At 48.7% G+C, this 16,511-nt stretch overlaps 2 protein-coding genes across 2 annotated transcripts in view; both read left to right on the top strand.

The window, feature by feature from the left end:
• Positions 1–16,511, top strand: part of LOC131397267 (myeloid cell surface antigen CD33-like) — a 295,514-nt gene that overhangs the window by 226,284 nt on the left and 52,719 nt on the right. The gene's annotated exons all lie outside the window — the stretch shown is intronic.
• On the top strand, positions 8,413–13,400 carry LOC131397263 (sialic acid-binding Ig-like lectin 14). The gene is made up of 7 exons (XM_058530031.1): positions 8,413–8,471; positions 8,539–8,919; positions 9,138–9,416; positions 9,643–9,690; positions 12,364–12,621; positions 12,727–12,862; positions 12,990–13,400. Exons 1-7 carry the CDS (start codon positions 8,435–8,437, stop codon positions 13,081–13,083), a joined length of 1,233 nt encoding a protein of 410 aa, XP_058386014.1. The 5' UTR covers positions 8,413–8,434; the 3' UTR covers positions 13,084–13,400.

Raw genomic sequence — 16,511 nt, 5'->3', positions numbered from 1 at the left:
ATCTGTCTCAGCTGGAGTGTCCATATCCTCTACAGGAAGGGAGACACAAAGATTTTCTTGGAGACTTAACATTACCATAGGCAATGGGTGTATAAACTATTGTATATGAGCTTCTTGCTATACTGGAAATATATTCAGCTTTGCAATCAGAGAGATGTGGGATCAAATCCATGCTCTTTTATTTATTAAGAGTATGACATCAGGCAAACCACCTTACCCTTCCATGTCTTGATTTCCTGCTTTGCGAAATGGGTATAAGAAGTCCTTTCTCACAGGGTTGCTTTGGGATTAAATAAAAGTACACATGGAAACACCCAGCAGAAGTCCTGGTACATTGTGAGAGTTGGTGCATCCTGGTTCCTTCTCCCTTGAAAAGAAAGGCCTTAGTGACATTTCACCCAAAGGCTGGGTGTGTTCTGTCCACATCAGCAACATGTCAGTTCACTCTCCATTCAAAGCACTCCCGTGGATCCCTGCCCTGACTTGGCCTCCAGCATCATCTCTCTCCACTCCTGAATCTTCCCTTTCCATCCTGCCTACCTCCTACTAGTCCTGCTCTAGGAAATATCAGATATTAATGTTTGGAAAATTTCCTAAAACTCGGAACCAAACATACTCAAAATACTTCTGTATCTCCTCAACCAAAAAGAATAATTTATAAGCTCTCAATCTGACATTCTAAGTCAGGGATCAGGAAACTTTTTTTGTAAAGGGACAAATACCAAATATTTTAGGCTTTGCAAGCTGTATGGTCTCTGTTGCAACAATTCAAGTCCGTGTTTGTAGCACAAAAGCAGCCATAGACAATGCAAAAATGAATTAACGTGGCTGTGTTCCAACAAAATTTTATTTACAAAAGTAGGCAGCCCATGGGCTGTGGTTTTCTTATCTCTCTTCTAGATTGTTCTTCATCTCACCCTGCCTACTTGTCCATCACCATATCCTAACCCATCAATGCCTCAAGTCATTCTCTAAGTGCCCCCATTCTGATGCAGTCCTCACTGTCTCTGTGCATCCACATACATCCTTCAGGATGGCCCATCATCATGTCATCATCCGGCTAACACCTTCTTATCCTTCACAATGAGCTCAGAAATGTGTGTCTGGATTGAGAAGGTGGAGGGAAGGAGGAGCTCATAATCTTCCCTCTAAAAAAATAACATTTTAATTTTAATAAATATCAGTTTAAACCAGAATAGTCCAAACTTCGCCAACAGCACCAAACCCATGACAGAGATAAAGCATATGTCATAAGTTCATAAAGTGATTCTTAAATCAAAAAATGGAAGATTCTGGTGTGCTGTAAAAAGTACTGATACCTAACCCCCCTTTCCCCTGCCTTAAATCCAGAAGGAGAGGTGAGTCAGATTTCTGTTTATGATAATGTCAGGGTGGGTCATACGGGTCAACCCATTTGTTGAAAACATTAAAAACTGATGGTTAGACTTACAATTCAGACAATGTGGCATCAACTATTGTTCCCTTCTTCTCCCCTCTATTCACAGCTATAAACCATGTAAATGGTGCAAGAGACAACCAAAGGAGAATTCTGGATGGTGGTAAGAAGGTGAGCTGGTTTAGGACCCCAGGACTGGAGAAACAATACAGAGGCAGGGCATCTCGGTTCCCCACCCAACAGAGTAAGGACGCTCAGACTTACCGTTTCCCAAATCATGACTGAGAAACAGAAGGCAGCCAGGAAGGCTCATCTCTCTCCTGGATGGAAGGGGAGCCCCTCTGACCATATCAGGTGAGTCCAACACCACCTGCAATGGGAATGGAGTAGAAATAAGTGTGCAGAAGGAACTTACCTTCCCCATCAGGCCTGAGACTCTCCTCTCCTGCCCTGAGGCACTGGGGCAGGTGGACAGAATGGGAGGAAGGGACCCAGGCATAGTGTCTGATATTCCTTCATGTTTGACAAATTTTCTCCTTTGTCAAATGTGAAGACTAGCCTCCTCACTTTCAGAGTTTTTGTTTTGTTTTGGTAAGGCTGCTATGAAGCACGCTATTTAAAGGAGCGGTACAGAGGCCAGTAAACAAAGAGCCTCAGTAAGAACATCCCCTTGCCCTGGCGCTCAGACAGGTGGGGCAGAGACAGCGTCCCCAGAAGGGACGATGCTTGAGAGCAAACAGGGAAGGCGGAAGAAGGAACAGAGAGAAACAAGCACCACCCACACCTGACTGTCTACTCCACCCCTGGCTCCATCCATCCCCACCTCTTTGTCCTCCTGGCCTCAAACTGGGACCCTAAGCCTCAGTTCAGGCCCTTCTGCTGAGCTGAGAGGTACCTGAGCTCCAATCATGACCCTATTTCGGCACCACGGACAGCACCAGCTCCCCTGCCTAGGTCTCCTGAGGTGGATGGAGCCTTCTGGGGGTCCAGTCAATTTACCAGCCCCCAGTGCAGAGTGGGAGGAGCATGGGGAAAGGTCTGGTGACAACCTCTGTCAGTGACGCTGGTCAGGGGTGTCCGGGACCTTCCGGGGTGTGCCGTCATCCTCAGACTTTTGTTCTTAGTCCCCTCAGGTGTTAAAGGGGTTCCATGTTGTCCTTTGGTGAGAATGGTTTTTCCAGGAACGTCCCCAGTAATTAGATGGAATAACGAAGCCAGTCTCGGGGCATCACCGATAAGAAAGGATTAATCAGTCAAAGAGGAGGTCCTTCCCGTATTTTACAGCTATTGCAAGACCTTGGGAGAAATAAACATTACGTTTAATTCTGGACCTGTCCCCCACACACCCTGAGCCCCGCCCATCCCTGCAGGATGGCTTTCTGTCTTTCTCTATGTGAGCTGATTTTCACTCTTTCATCCTGAGACAGGTTTTTCCTCTTTCTTTGTTTTCTCACATTTCCATCTGAGCCTTCTGATCTCTCACTAGGTGGTCTCAACCACTCCAGGGCTCCCACCCCAGCTCTGCCCAGACACTTCCTGCGGTTACTCACCCAGGCTGCCCTGAGCCCCAGAGTCATGAAGCAGCAGGAAGTCTGGGTCCTGATAGGTCTGGAAACAGGATCTTCACCCCCTCCCCACATTCCCCTAAGTGTGCCCCTCTGTGGGTCCTCACCCTGCTCAGGAGTGCCCACTGGAGCTGGCTTCCTCCTCCCCTAGAGCCTCTCCAGGATCTACCACATCAGGCAATCAGAATCCTCCCCAGGTAACCCCTTATCTGAGTCCCCAAAACACCAGAACATTGTTCACCAGCTGGTCACCCCCAGAGCCAGCATTCTACAGGACTCTGAACTCACTCCTGTTTTTCCTGGCGGGTTTGGGGGCCCCTAGAAAATGAAGGATGAGAAAAACTTGGGCTTCTTTCCCCCTCCAGACTGGGAAAGGTCTTGGAGATGGGAGCCCGAAAAATAGGGCCAGACATGAGAACACCAGGATCAGTGTCTCCCAGACTTGTCTCCCCACCCCCAACCCACCTCTGCACAGTAGGCAAGCACCTTGCTGAGTTGGCCCTGCCCCTACACAGAAAAACAAACAAACAAACTTGTTCATATCTCACTTCTAGGCTCCCAAACTATTCCCTATAGTTGTGAGTGAGCAGATGCAGGGAGAGGAGAGACATATATATGTAATTTTCTTTACAAAATTAAAGCAATACTTTATGCAAGATTCTGCTATTTGTGTATTTACCTGTATGTAGATTTGGGAAGTCTGTCATTTGGCACATATTCATCACCTACTATGTAATTTATCATCACTGTGTGCAAAGCAAGTCTACAGCATTTGAGAGACACACATTCTTGCCTCCAAGGACCCAGTTTCTATAGTGGGAACTTAAATACACAGTTAAGAAGACTCATCTTCTCACCTGCTCTCTGCCCACCTCCAATCTGTTCTCCACAGAGAAGCCAGATTTTAGAAACCCAATAGTGTCCCTTTTTCTACTTCTAACCCTCCAGTGGCTCCCAGTTGCCGAAATGGATGTAGCCAAAATCCTTTAAGATGAGCCCAAGGTCTTACATGGTCCATTTTATTTGGCCCTGGGGGACCTGTTTTTAATGCCTAGAACACACCACAAACCAAAAAGCCAACACATGGACAGATGGACACACAAGTTTGTCCATTTCTGCTGTCAAAGGATAATTTTTTAAAAAGGTAACATCATGACTGTCATATAGATATAAAAGGAACATGTGTTAAAGATTTTTTATTCTGGGAAAAAAACACGTAACATGAGATCTACCCTCTTCGCCAATAATTAAGTGTACAGTAGTGTTAACTGTAGGCACTATGTCATACAGCAGATCTCTAGAACTCTTTCTCCTTCCATGACTGAAATTTATACCAGTTGAACAGCAAACCCCATTCTATTTAACTCACTAATGGGAGAACGAGGCAGAAATGGAAGAAGTGCATATTTGTATGGAGTAAAGGGATGTTGACATGAATTAATGAACGCATGTGAAACTGGCTTGGTGGGGAGATTCAAGTGGCCCCCAATGGATAGAATGTGCATGTCTGTGGACGTAAAGTATTTGCATTGCTATGAATTATCTACAAATTACAGCACTGTAAAGTAGTTCAAAGGCAGTGAAATGCTAGAATCAGATAGCTCAGAAAAGGTGTGCCCGAAAGAATGTACAGTTTTCCACAGGAGACAGCCAGTCATCTCATTTTGCTTATTCTAAATTTCCTTACAATTCTTAAAGCAAATATTTATTCATCACCTAATATATGCCAAGCGTTTTTTCTAGACTGAGTGTATTCAGGAGTAAGCGGAAGTGATAGAAGATCCTTTGTGAAGCTTCCATATCAATAGCGGGAGAGATAGGTAAAGAATAATTAAGTAGATTTTATATTATATTGACTGGTGATAAGAGGTTTGGAGAAAAAAGAAACAGGAAAGACATATAGGGAGTAGGGGATGGACTATACTCTTCAGTATGTTGTCCATGAATGTTATCATTGAGAAACTGACATTTGAGCATGCACACATATGCACACACACAGTAACGACTTATACAGACACACACACAGTTCAGACACGCACACAGATACCATAGACACACATATAGACCCACACACAGACACATACACACTTCAAATATACATACAGATACACACATCTCAGACACACACAGAAACCACAAACATAGTCACGCACACACATATACATAGACCAAAGAAACAGACACAGACACCACACACACATATAGAGACTAGAGACACAAACACACATACATATATGCAGGCACACACACCACAGAAACACAAACACCACAGGCACACTCACACCACAGACACACAGAACAAATCATCAGCCATTGGCTCTCTGGGAAGACTGAGGCCCTGGTTCACAAGCCAGCTAGACCCAACGTCCCAGCAGGTGAGAAAGGTCAGAGATGCCCTGTGACTCTGGGCCACTTTCTGCAGTTTGGGTGACATTTTCATTCTCAGAATCCACATCCCTCCCCACTGACATCACCATCCACCTGTCCCTGCTGCCCACGGTCCAGCAAACCCTGCGGCCTCACCACCCTGGCTTCTGGCCCATGCCTAGAACAGCAGTTGTGTCCACACTCAGAGTCACCACCAGGGAAAGGACAGGAAGGTGGGATCGTCTCTCATCCTTTGGAAAGGCTGAGACATGAAGCCGGGACAGGTGAGAAGTGAAGTGGACTCACCTCAGAGGAGCGGGGAGCAACTAAGCCGCGTCAAAGAAGAGTGGGCTCTGGGGTCACAGCCAGTGTGGAAGGCCCGGGTGCTAAGTGGCTTCTGTCCCTGGAGCTCCCTCTTGGTCCTGCTGTGAGGATCCTATGTGGGTGTGAGTGGAGTTCATGGGGCATGCTGGGAGCCCTCAAGTTGTCTGGAAAGTTCTTCATCCCAGCTTCAATGGGACATCCCTTTGGATACTCCAGCTCCTGCCGAAACCCTAGGTTCCCTGAGGAAGCTCCTGAGATGTCTTCCTAGAAACTTGTATGTGGATGAAGGGACCTGGGAAAGAGGGAACCAGGGTCCCCTGCATGGGACAGCAAGGAGCAATGTTAGCTGCAGAGCTCATCGGGTGGCTCAGTTACCCTCCCCCTCCCCAAAAGAGGAGGAGGAGCAGGAGATGTGTTGGAGGAGATCAGACTCAGATTTCCTTGGACCCTGGAGCTGAGAGGCTGAAGAGCTGACTGAGGCAAAGGCACTGGCCGGGGGCTGCAGGGGGAGCTGCAGGGGCTCCCTGTCTGCTCACACCCGCGTCCTTGGCTCTGGGCCTTCTCTCTGGAGGATGAACTTACCTCCCAGACAACCTTGCTCACCTTCCACCTCCCAGCGCACCTGTCCCATCTGCCAGGCTCATCCTCACTCCCTTCGGGGGCTCCCACAGCCCCGTCCTCCCCACTAGTTCAGCCCTGACCACACCAGGCTGTGAGTGTGTCTCTGCTCCCCACTCCTGGCTCTGGCTGCTGCTCCTCCAGGGTCAGTCTCACCTCAGGCCCACCCCCCAGGACACTACACTCAACAGATGGGTGACAGCTGCCCAGGGTGCAGGAGCAGTGACAGGCTCAGCCAGCAGTGGGACCAGCCCCAGCAGAGGCCCATGGAGCCTGTCCTCTCCTGGGGAGAGGAGGGGAAGGGTAGCCGGGGTGAAGTAAGAGCCCGCAGAGTTCAGAGCTGGTGTACAGAGGAGCAGCAGAGGTTTCCTCTGGTTACCAAACCTTTCCCTTCCTTTTTCTCCTCCCACCCCCAGAGCGGCCCCATCCTGCAGACTGGCCACTGGACATTGAGTGGCCTGTGTCCATTGTGGGCCAGACCAGGCTTTTTGAGAGCTCTTTACTTTCATGAGCACGTTTATCTTTTTGGTGACCCCATGTATTAGTTTACTTGGGATGACATAACAAGATACCACCTAGTGGGTGACTTAAATCACCGAAATTCTTTGTCTCACAATTCTGAAGGCTTGAAGCAGGAGACCAATGTGTTGGCAGGGCTGGTTCCTTCTGTGGCCTCTCTCCTTGGCTTGCTGATGACCGCCTTCCCCTCCCCCCTCCATCTTCACTTGGTCTTCCCTCTGTGCACGTCTGTGTCCTGATCTCATCTTCTTATAAGGACACCAGTCCTATTAGATTAGTGCCCACCTTCATGACTTCAGTTAATTTAATTACCTCTTTGAAGGTCCTATCTCCAAAGACAGTCACATTTGGAGGTACTGGGGGTTAGGGCTTCAACATATGAGTTTTGGGGGTGACACAATTCAGCCTATAGCACCCCATGAGCATAGGCATCTGACTATGCACAGAGTGGTTAAGCCCCTTCCCAAGGTGGCACAGCAGGCATTAGGGAGCCAGACTTGACCCCAGTGCCACCTGGCTGCAGAGCCCGAGCCCTGACCCCTCACTGGAGGCCTCAGGTGAGGGATCCCCAGGGCAATGCTGACCACCAGGAGCTTCTCACTGAGGGCGGGACTCAGAATGACCACTGAGGAGTGGGCAGAGCCAGGCCCTTGACCTGCAAGGCTGCCCCCTTCCGTCCTCGTTTTGGATTCTCCCACAGATGAGGGCTGAGAATTGGGATCCCTCCACATGACAGATGAGGAAACTGAGGCGTGGAGGGGAGAATGGCCAGACCCCTGACTCCATGTCTGGGCTTTCTCGCAACATCACACTGTTCTGCCATCTTGCTCCAAATGCCCAGCTCTCAGGCCTGGCCTGTGCAGTCAGCACCAGGGATGCCTGGAGCAGGGTCTGTGAGCGGGTCACGGAGCCCCAGGACCACCCGTGGTGGTGATGTCCTCTGACCTCCTCAGAATCCTGATCCCGTCCACTCTGCCGTTTCTACCTGGGAGCTCTCCTTCTGGCTGCACAGAGCAATCGGTTTCCTACAAGCCCCTGCTTGTGCTTCCACCATCACACACTGTCCCAACACTAACTGGAAGGGTCTGGGGTTTCTCTGCCTCCTCAGGTGTTAGAGAAGCTCTCAAGGACACAGACACAGTCTGTCACATTGTCCCCTTTGACTACACTCCCCAGAAAGGATTAGATGCTCAAGATGCCATTGTCATATTCATTCATTGATTAATCACCTCCTCCCTCTCCTGGGGGTGGGGAGAACCTTCCCCATCTTTCACAGATTGAAGTTCCCCTGCCAGCCCGTCCTGAGTCCCACTCCTGGTGTGACTGACACTTGGGGGCACCTAGAAGCTCTGATTGGCCAGGCAGTGCCTACTTTCCTGGCGTGAACAATGATGTGAGAGGGACAGGCCACATACAGGGAACAAGGAGCAGGGAGTTGGGTCCTTCTTGTTGTGTGTGACCCTCATCGGGACCCCATCTAGAAAGTAGAAGTGGTTAATCTCCAAGGACCACGCCAGCTCCAACAGCCTGTGGGTGTCAAGTTCCTCTTCTGTGGTCAGGCACCTTTCTGGCCTCACCCTGGGCTTCCTGCTGGGGCTTCCTCTCAGTCCTGTTACACCAAGGTCCTGTGGCTCTTACCCCAAAGATGCTGCCGCTGCTGCTGCTCTCCCTGCTGTGGGCAGGTGAGTGTGTCCAGGAGAGAGTGGGTGGGCAGGGAGGGGGCTGTGGCTGACCCTAGTTTCCCTACAGGATCCCAGGCTCAGTATGGGAGATTCCAGCTGCAAGTGGAATCTGTGACAGTGCAGGAGGGCCTGTGCATCCGAGTGCCCTGCAATGTCTCCTACCCTGCATATGGATACACTGACTCCGACCCAGCTCACGGCTACTGGTTCCGAGAATGGGAATATCAGCACCAGCGTACGCTTGTGGCCACAAACAACCCAGATCATGAAGTGCAGGAGGCGACCCAGGGCCGATTCCACCTCCTTGGAGACCCCCGGGTCTACGACTGCTCCCTGGACATCAGAGATGCCAGGAGGAAGGACTCGGGGACATACTTCTTTAGGATAGAGAGAGGGTTTTATGCGAAATATGATTACAGAGAGAACCCACTCTCTATACGTGTGACAGGTAAGGAATGGGGTCAAGGAGAGGACACATGGATGGGTTCTGAGGGCCGGGAGGGGATCCTCTGCACCTCATACTGGAATAACCAAGGGTGATCCAGGAAGACAGGATGCTGAGGACAGCTGGGGAGGAGATGGCTGGCCTGAGGCAGAGGTTGCTCTTAGGGTCACACTTGGGGTCCCCATATCCAGGGCCTGTGTCTCTGTCTCTCTCCTCCTCAGCTCTGACACAGACACCTGATGTCCACTTCCAGGGGACTCTAGAATCTGGCCACCCCAAGAACATTACCTGTGCAGTGCCATGGGCCTGTGAGAGGGGGACGCCCCCCACCTTCTCCTGGATCGGGGTCTCCCTCACCTCCCTGGGCCCCAAGACTGCCCACTCCTCGGTGCTCACCCTCACCCCGCGGCCCCAGGACCATGGCACCAACCTCACCTGTCGAGTGACCTTCCCTGGAGTTGGCGTGAGCTCAGAGAGGACCATCCGGCTCAACGTGTCCTGTGAGTGCCAGGCCAGGATGGCCTAATCCCTGAAGGCAGTGGGTGTAGAGGAGAGGAAGGGGGACAGGGCCTGGGATACTGGGTGCTGGGTCCTGCAAGCTGGTTCTGGGAGGAAGAAAAGAGGACACGAGACTCCACCCTCTCTTATTTCTGAAGTTTCTGGGGAGAAGGGCCAACACTCATCTTCCTGCCACTGAAAAGGGAACAATTATGTCTGTCTGTCCAGATGTGCCCCAGAACCTGACCATCAGCGTTTTCCGGAAAGAAGGCACAGGTAGGACGCAGTCTCTCCTCTCCCAGAGGTGTGGTGGAAGCGAGGTCTGTCTCCTCCCTTCAGAGCAGAGCGGGGGTTCAGAACTCAGACGAGAGAAAGGCTCAGGCCAGGCATGGGGACAGTAGATGTGGGAAGTCCCCCACTGGATCATCAGCTTACAAGCTAGCCTTGCCCCACAGCTGAACCTGCCATCGGGGAGCATGAAGGGCCTCTTCCACGTCCAAAGGATGTGCTGTCTCCATGCCAGGGACACACCCTTGTCCCGAAACCTGTCCTCGTTCTCCCTAGGATTCGGACCCCTCCTACTCCTACAGCCTCCTTGTATCATTTTAATGCTAGTGTTTAAAGTAGTAAACATAAAATGTGCCTTAGTCTGCTCGGGATGCCATAACAAAATACCACAGACTGGGGGGCTTAAACAACAGGAATTTATTTCTCACAGTTCTGGAGGCTGGAAGTCCAAGATAAGGGTGTAAGCCATCCAGTTCCTGGTGAGGGCTCTCTTCCTGCCTTGTAGATGGCCGCCTTCTGGCTGTGTCCTCACAGGACTGAGAAAAAACCAGCCCTCTGGTGTCTCTTCTTATAAGAGCACCAATGTCATCATGATAGCCCCACTCTCATGACCTCATCTAAGCCTAATCACCTCCCAAGAGCGCATCCAGATACCTCCAAATACCACCACACTGGGGGTTAGGGCTTCAACATATGAATTTGGGAGAAACTCAATTCAGTCCCTAGCCAAATTTAATTAGAATAAAATAGTATTCAGCATCTTGTATGGTTACTTGTATGTAACCTCCCTCTTGGTTATCTTCCCAAATATTACCTATGGATATACATTTAAAAACACACATATGTACACATCATACTATACACATTGCTCTGCATCTTTATTATTATTTTTTATTATCTTTTCACATGGAGTAATTTTTTATTTACATAGTGCAGAGAGTTTCCATAATCCATCACTCATCTTGCCTCATCATTACAACCTTGCATCACCTTGGCACACTTGTCACAACCAAGGAAGTGACATTGGTACATTTCTATGAATGAAACTTGTCTTTTTCTCAAACAGTCTATCTTAGAGATCTTTCTGTATCAGTACATAGGAAACCTTCTTCATTCTTAATGATGACTCCATGCTTTTCCAACTGGAAGTATATTGTACTATAAAGTAATTAATTGGTCCCCCATTGCTGGAAAACGACGCTGTTTCCAGTCTTCTCCTCAGACAAATAATACTGCACTGAAGAACTTGTGCGAACATTTCCCACGTGTGTGCGTGTGTCTTTCAGATAATTTCCTAGAGAAGAAGGTCCTGGATCAAAGGGTATGTTTGTAATTTCTACAGATGTGGCCAAATCCCACTGCATGGAGGTGGTTCTGTTTATACTCCCACCTGCAATGTGCCTCTTCCGCTGCTGAACATGTTCATCCGTGCTGATCCTAAGAGAATTCACTGTCATGTTAAGTTGCAGTGTCATTTTGTGACTAGGTTGAGTATCTTTCATTATGTTTGAGAATTGTTTGTTTTTCTTTGTGGATTTTTTCTTGACTGTTTGAAGAAGCTCCTTTCATATTAAGGACATCAGCTGCGTGTTAGTTCAAAGGATTGATTTCCAGTCTATTGATGGCCTTTTGACTTAGCATATGGTGATTTTTCCAGGCAAAAACATGCATTTTTCTTTTGAGTTCCTTTAGTGGTGTACTGGTGTTGGCTCTCACTGGTTGGCATGAGCCAATTGTGTCCATCTTTTCCCAACTCTGGGTTCATTGACTTCTTCAAATTGGGTGCTTGACGTTGGCCAAGATGGGAGTTGCCAGGGATATTGACAAATACTACAAATCAGGGCTTTTTTCGTCTCCCCCAATGAGCTAGTCGTTAAACATTTACTAGTAAAACAATGGTTGAGTAAATCAATATTTTCTTTGATGCCTCTGACTTTCCTCACTCTGCTGTAGTGTTTTAAATCTTCCATAATTTCTTCCAGTAGCATCATATGTAAACACTCACAAACACACCCATTCACTCAAACTTTACACAACTATGTGTTTTTCCCTGAGCATGGAGGGTGATTTCACACCTCAGCTATAGTTGCACCTCTTTTACTTTCCTCACATAACGTTCTTCCATTGGCACTACCCTCTAGCCAGCTCCCACCCATTCTCATGCTCTGATTAAGCCTCTCCTCCTCTGGGAAGCCCTCCCTGTCCTGACAGTCTCAATGCACTCCCGTCCTCAGGGCTCCCTCAGCCCGATTTGTCCCCATCACAAAACGTCATATTGCTCTGTGAGTACCTGCTTTTGGATGTCTCCCCCACAAGACTGTGAGCTCTCAGACAGAGCTAAATTAGACTGGTCTCAGTGAACCGTCATTGAAAGACCAAACAGTAAGGCTCATAGAGGCAAATCTAGAATCTGTGTTGGCACAGATGGCCCAGAAGGGAGGTGTGGGGACAAAGGTTGTTCATGAGAATGCACAACGGACTCTTGGAAAGGCTGCAGTGCCTGCTCCTATCCCTGTCCCCTTGGGGCTGAGCCCAGAAGCTATGAGCCCATCAGGCAGTGGAAGAGAAGAAACAGATCTACATGATGCAAGGAAGAGAGAGAGAGAGAAGGAGAGTGCCCCTAATGAGGGCCTGGGCTCAGCTTTCTCTCTGTCTTGCCAGGACCTGAAGCTCTGGGCAACGGCTCATCTCTTCCAGTCCAGGAGGGCCAGTCCCTGCACTTGGTCTGTGACACTGATGGCAACTACCCTGCCAAGCTGAGCTGGTCCCGGGGAAGCCTGACCCTGTGCCCCTCCAAGGCTTTGGATCCTGGGGTCCTGGATCTGCCCCGGGTGGTCTTAGGGGATGGAGGAGAATTCATCTGCAGAGCTGAGCACGCTTGGGGCTCCTACCATGTCTCCATGAACCTAGTTGTGAAGGGTGAGTACAGCAGGACGCCTGCATTCTAGGTGGGGCCTTGAGCAGGCTCAGGTGTGGACTATAGGAAACTTACCTCTCCATCTGTCTCCCCCTTGTCTCCCTCAGGTGTCTCCTCTTCCTTCCCCCACACCTCTGGGGAGCAGCAGGGCTCCTGGCCTCTAGTCCTCACCCTGCTCAGGGGGGCTCTCATGGGGGCTGGCTTCCTTCTCACCTGTGGCCTCACCTGGATCTACTACACCAGGTGAGAAGCCCCTCTCAAGATGTCGCACATTTAGGGACATCTTGGGTAGCCTCACCCCTCTTGTCTTCTCCAGAACACACACTCCACACAACCAATCTCTCAATTCAGAACTGTGTTTCCCCTACAGGTTCAGAGACTCCCAAGGGAATAGGGCTGAAAGGGCTGCTGTCACTGAGCCCCTTCCTCCCGGCAGTGCTCAGGTCTGGGCTCCAGATCCCTGACAAATGGATGAGGATCCATCAGACCACTGTGTCTGAGACCCTCCCCGGCACAGCTTTGTGGAGCAAGGAGGCGCTGCATGACATGGTCCTGCCTCCTCTCCAGAAATGACCCTTCACCTCTGGTGTCCAGGACTCTTCCTGATGGTTCTAAACGAATGCTTGGAGGACATGTGAGGAGATAGATATTTTCTATTATTAATTTGAGTTACAGTTCATGTAATATGTTGCTTCTGCATGCTTAACTTAACGTAGTTTTGATAAGCACATAATTCAACCCCCGGTATATTGTTATAAACCCCATAATATATTATTATTTTTAGAACAGTACATTTTAAAGAGAGGTTTTTTTTTTTTTTTTTTTTTTTTTTTTTTTTTTTTTTTTTTTGTGAGGAGATCAGCCCTGAGCTAACATCCGCCAATTCTCCTCTTTTTTTTTGCTGAGGAAGACGGCCCTGGGCTAACATCTGTGCCTATCTTCCTCCACTTTATATGGGACGCCGCCACAGCATGGCTTACCAAGCAGTGCGTCGGTGCGCGCCCGGGATCCGAACCAGCGAACCCCGGGCCGCCGCAGCGGAGCGCGCGCACTTAACCGCTTGCGCCACCGGGCCGGCCCCTTAAAGAGAGTTTTTAAGTAGAAAAATAAACTCTTTTATACTGATCCACACATTAACCGTTTCAATGGCCCTTCATTCCTTTGTGCACATTCCAGTGTCTGTATTGTATCATTTTCCTCCTGCCTGAAGATCTTTTCCTATATTTCTTATAGCACAGGTGCACTGGGGATGAATTCCCTCTGCTGTTGTTGGTCGGAGAAATGTTCATTTACATCAGTTTTGGAAAGATATGTTTATTGGGTCAGGAATTCTAGGTTAACATTTTTCCTGTTTCAGTTCTTCAAATTCTTTGACCTGCATAGTTTCTTATGAGAATTCTGCTGTAATTTTCATCTGTGTTTTTAGTTTGTCTTTTGCTTGGCTAGTTTGAATATTTACTCTTTTTCCCTAGGTTTAAAAGTTTTGATTACTATATGCCTTGGTGTGGGAGGGGTGTGTGTGTGTGTGTGTGTGTTCCCACAGCTCCTCCCAAGCCCTCTGTTCCCCCTTACTGAACACGTCCACCCGTGGGGCTGACTTGGCTGCCATCTCTCCCACCTTCTTCCCATCCAGCCCAGCACGTTTGTCCTGCTCTGGGCAAGTGCGCCTCCATCCCCTGTTAGTTCCTAGAGTCAGGGCTCTAGGAATCACTCCAGACACCTCCCTCCCTCACTCTCCACACCTCCCTTCAAATTTCACTTGCTGAAAGTGTCTGAAATGGCTTCTTTCCTCCATCACCAAGGCTGTCGTCCCCACGCAGACTTGGGTCTCCCTCACGAACAATTCCAACAGTTTCTTCTCTGGCCTCTTATCCTCCAGTCTCTCCCTTCCAGCTTTTCCCTACACTGGCCTCAGGCGAATCATGTTGATATCTATAAGACCCTGCCATTTTCCTGCTCTAAAACCATCCATGGCTCCCCACTGCCCTCAAATAAAGCACGAGTTTGTCTGTCTTCCTCCACTGCTTGAGCTAGTTGAGAGTCAAGACTGATTCAAATCTGTGTTTTTTTATGTTAGTTTGTGAATGAGTGAATGGATAGATGAAGTGAGTGGAGGTGTGCGTTAGTTTTCTTGCCTTGTCTGGACTCTCTTCTGCCTCTGGCGCCCACATACGCCATCCTGAGACCCCTCTCTAGCAGGCCACCTCCAGGACTGTCCCGAGGCCTTGACTCTCTGGCAGCTGGTCAGGTAGGACCTGCTTCTCCAGGACAGATGATTGCCCATGAGCCCAGAAGGCAGGACCTCGGGGCTCTCATCCTCCTTTCCTGCCTTACTTGGGTAGCCCCTTGCCTTCTGTGATGTTGTAATTTCTATCTGATCTTTGTCTACACTTCCTGGCTCACAGCTACCAAAACTCTTTGGAATTTCTAGTTCATGTTAATTTAGGTGACTTTTGGACCTCACAACCAGTGTGGGCTGGTTGCCAGGAGAACCACCCATATGATCAGAGGACCGGGACTCTCAGTCCCACCCTCTGATTTCCAGGGAGGGGAAGGGGCTTGAGGTCAAATCAGTCACCAATGGCCAATGACTCAGTCAATCATGACCACGTAACGAAGCCCCATAGAAACCCAAAAGGACAGCTCACAGTCTTTTTCAGAGAGCTTCAGGATTGGTGAACACAAGGAGGTTCTGGGAGGGTGACACACCCAGAGAGGGCATGGAGGCTCTGTGACCCTCCCCATACACTTTGTCCTACACGTCTCTGCCCTCTGGATACTCACCTGCATGCCTGATCACATCCTTTAATAAACTGGTAAACATAGGTAAGTGTTTCCCTGAGTTCTGTGAACAATTCTAGCAAATTAATCAAATGAAAGGAGGGGTTGTGGGAGCCTCTCATTTGTAGCCAGTCGAACAGAAGCACAGGTAACACCCTGGATTTGCATCTGGAGTCTGAACTGGAGGGTGGTCTTGTGGGATGGAGCCCTTTACCCTTGGAATCTGATTCTACCCCCTGGTAGATAGTACCAGAATTGAGTTGAACTTTTGGAGACACTGCTGGTGTCTGAGACCTGCTTGTTGGTGTGGGGAAACCTCCACACTCACACATTGAAATTGGGCCCAGGAACCCCTTTGCATCTGGATATAAATGTCTGGAGATCAGAAGTGGGGTCCAGACTGGAGGTGTTAAAATGTATAGCCAGTGTAAGGTGATGACAACAGATGAGGTGAAAAATAAAGAGGATGGTAAGAGAATGGGGATTCCTCAATAAATTAAAAATAGAATTAAAATATGACCCAGCAATTCTACTTCGGGGTATTTATCCAAAAGAATTGACAGCAGGGACTCAAAGAGATATTTGCACACCCATGCTCACAGCAGCATATGCACAATAGCTTGAAGGTGCAAGCTACCCAAATGTCCCTCAATGGATGGATGGATAAACACAATGCGGTGTACACTTACCATGGAATATTATTTAGCCTTAAAAAGGAAAGGATTCTGACATGTCCTACCACGTGGATTAAGCTTGAGGACATTAAGGTAAGTAAAATAAACCAGTCACAAAAAAGGCAAATACTATATGATTGCAATAAAATGAAGAAGCTAAAGGAGACAAATTCCTGGAGATAGAAAATGAGAGGGTGGTTGCTAGGGGTTGGGAGGTGGAGGGAAATGGGAAGATTTTGTTTAACGGGAATAGAGTTCAAGTTGTGCAACTTGAAATGAGGTTTTTTTAAGAGTAAATTTAAAAATAAACGAGAGTTCTTATTTTAGAAAAAATCAAATATGCTACCAGGACACACAACAAAATCACCAGTGACTGCAGCTCTAGAGCCCGACAGTACTGAGTGTTTGGAGAGGAAGTGACTCCACTGGGTGGGGAG

The sequence above is a fragment of the Diceros bicornis genome, chromosome 34, assembly GCF_020826845.1.
Source record: "Diceros bicornis minor isolate mBicDic1 chromosome 34, mDicBic1.mat.cur, whole genome shotgun sequence".
NCBI classification, from domain to species: Eukaryota; Metazoa; Chordata; class Mammalia; order Perissodactyla; family Rhinocerotidae; genus Diceros; species Diceros bicornis.
Note: the sequence above shows the minus strand (reverse complement) of the source record. Positions and strands in the feature narration are given on the sequence as shown.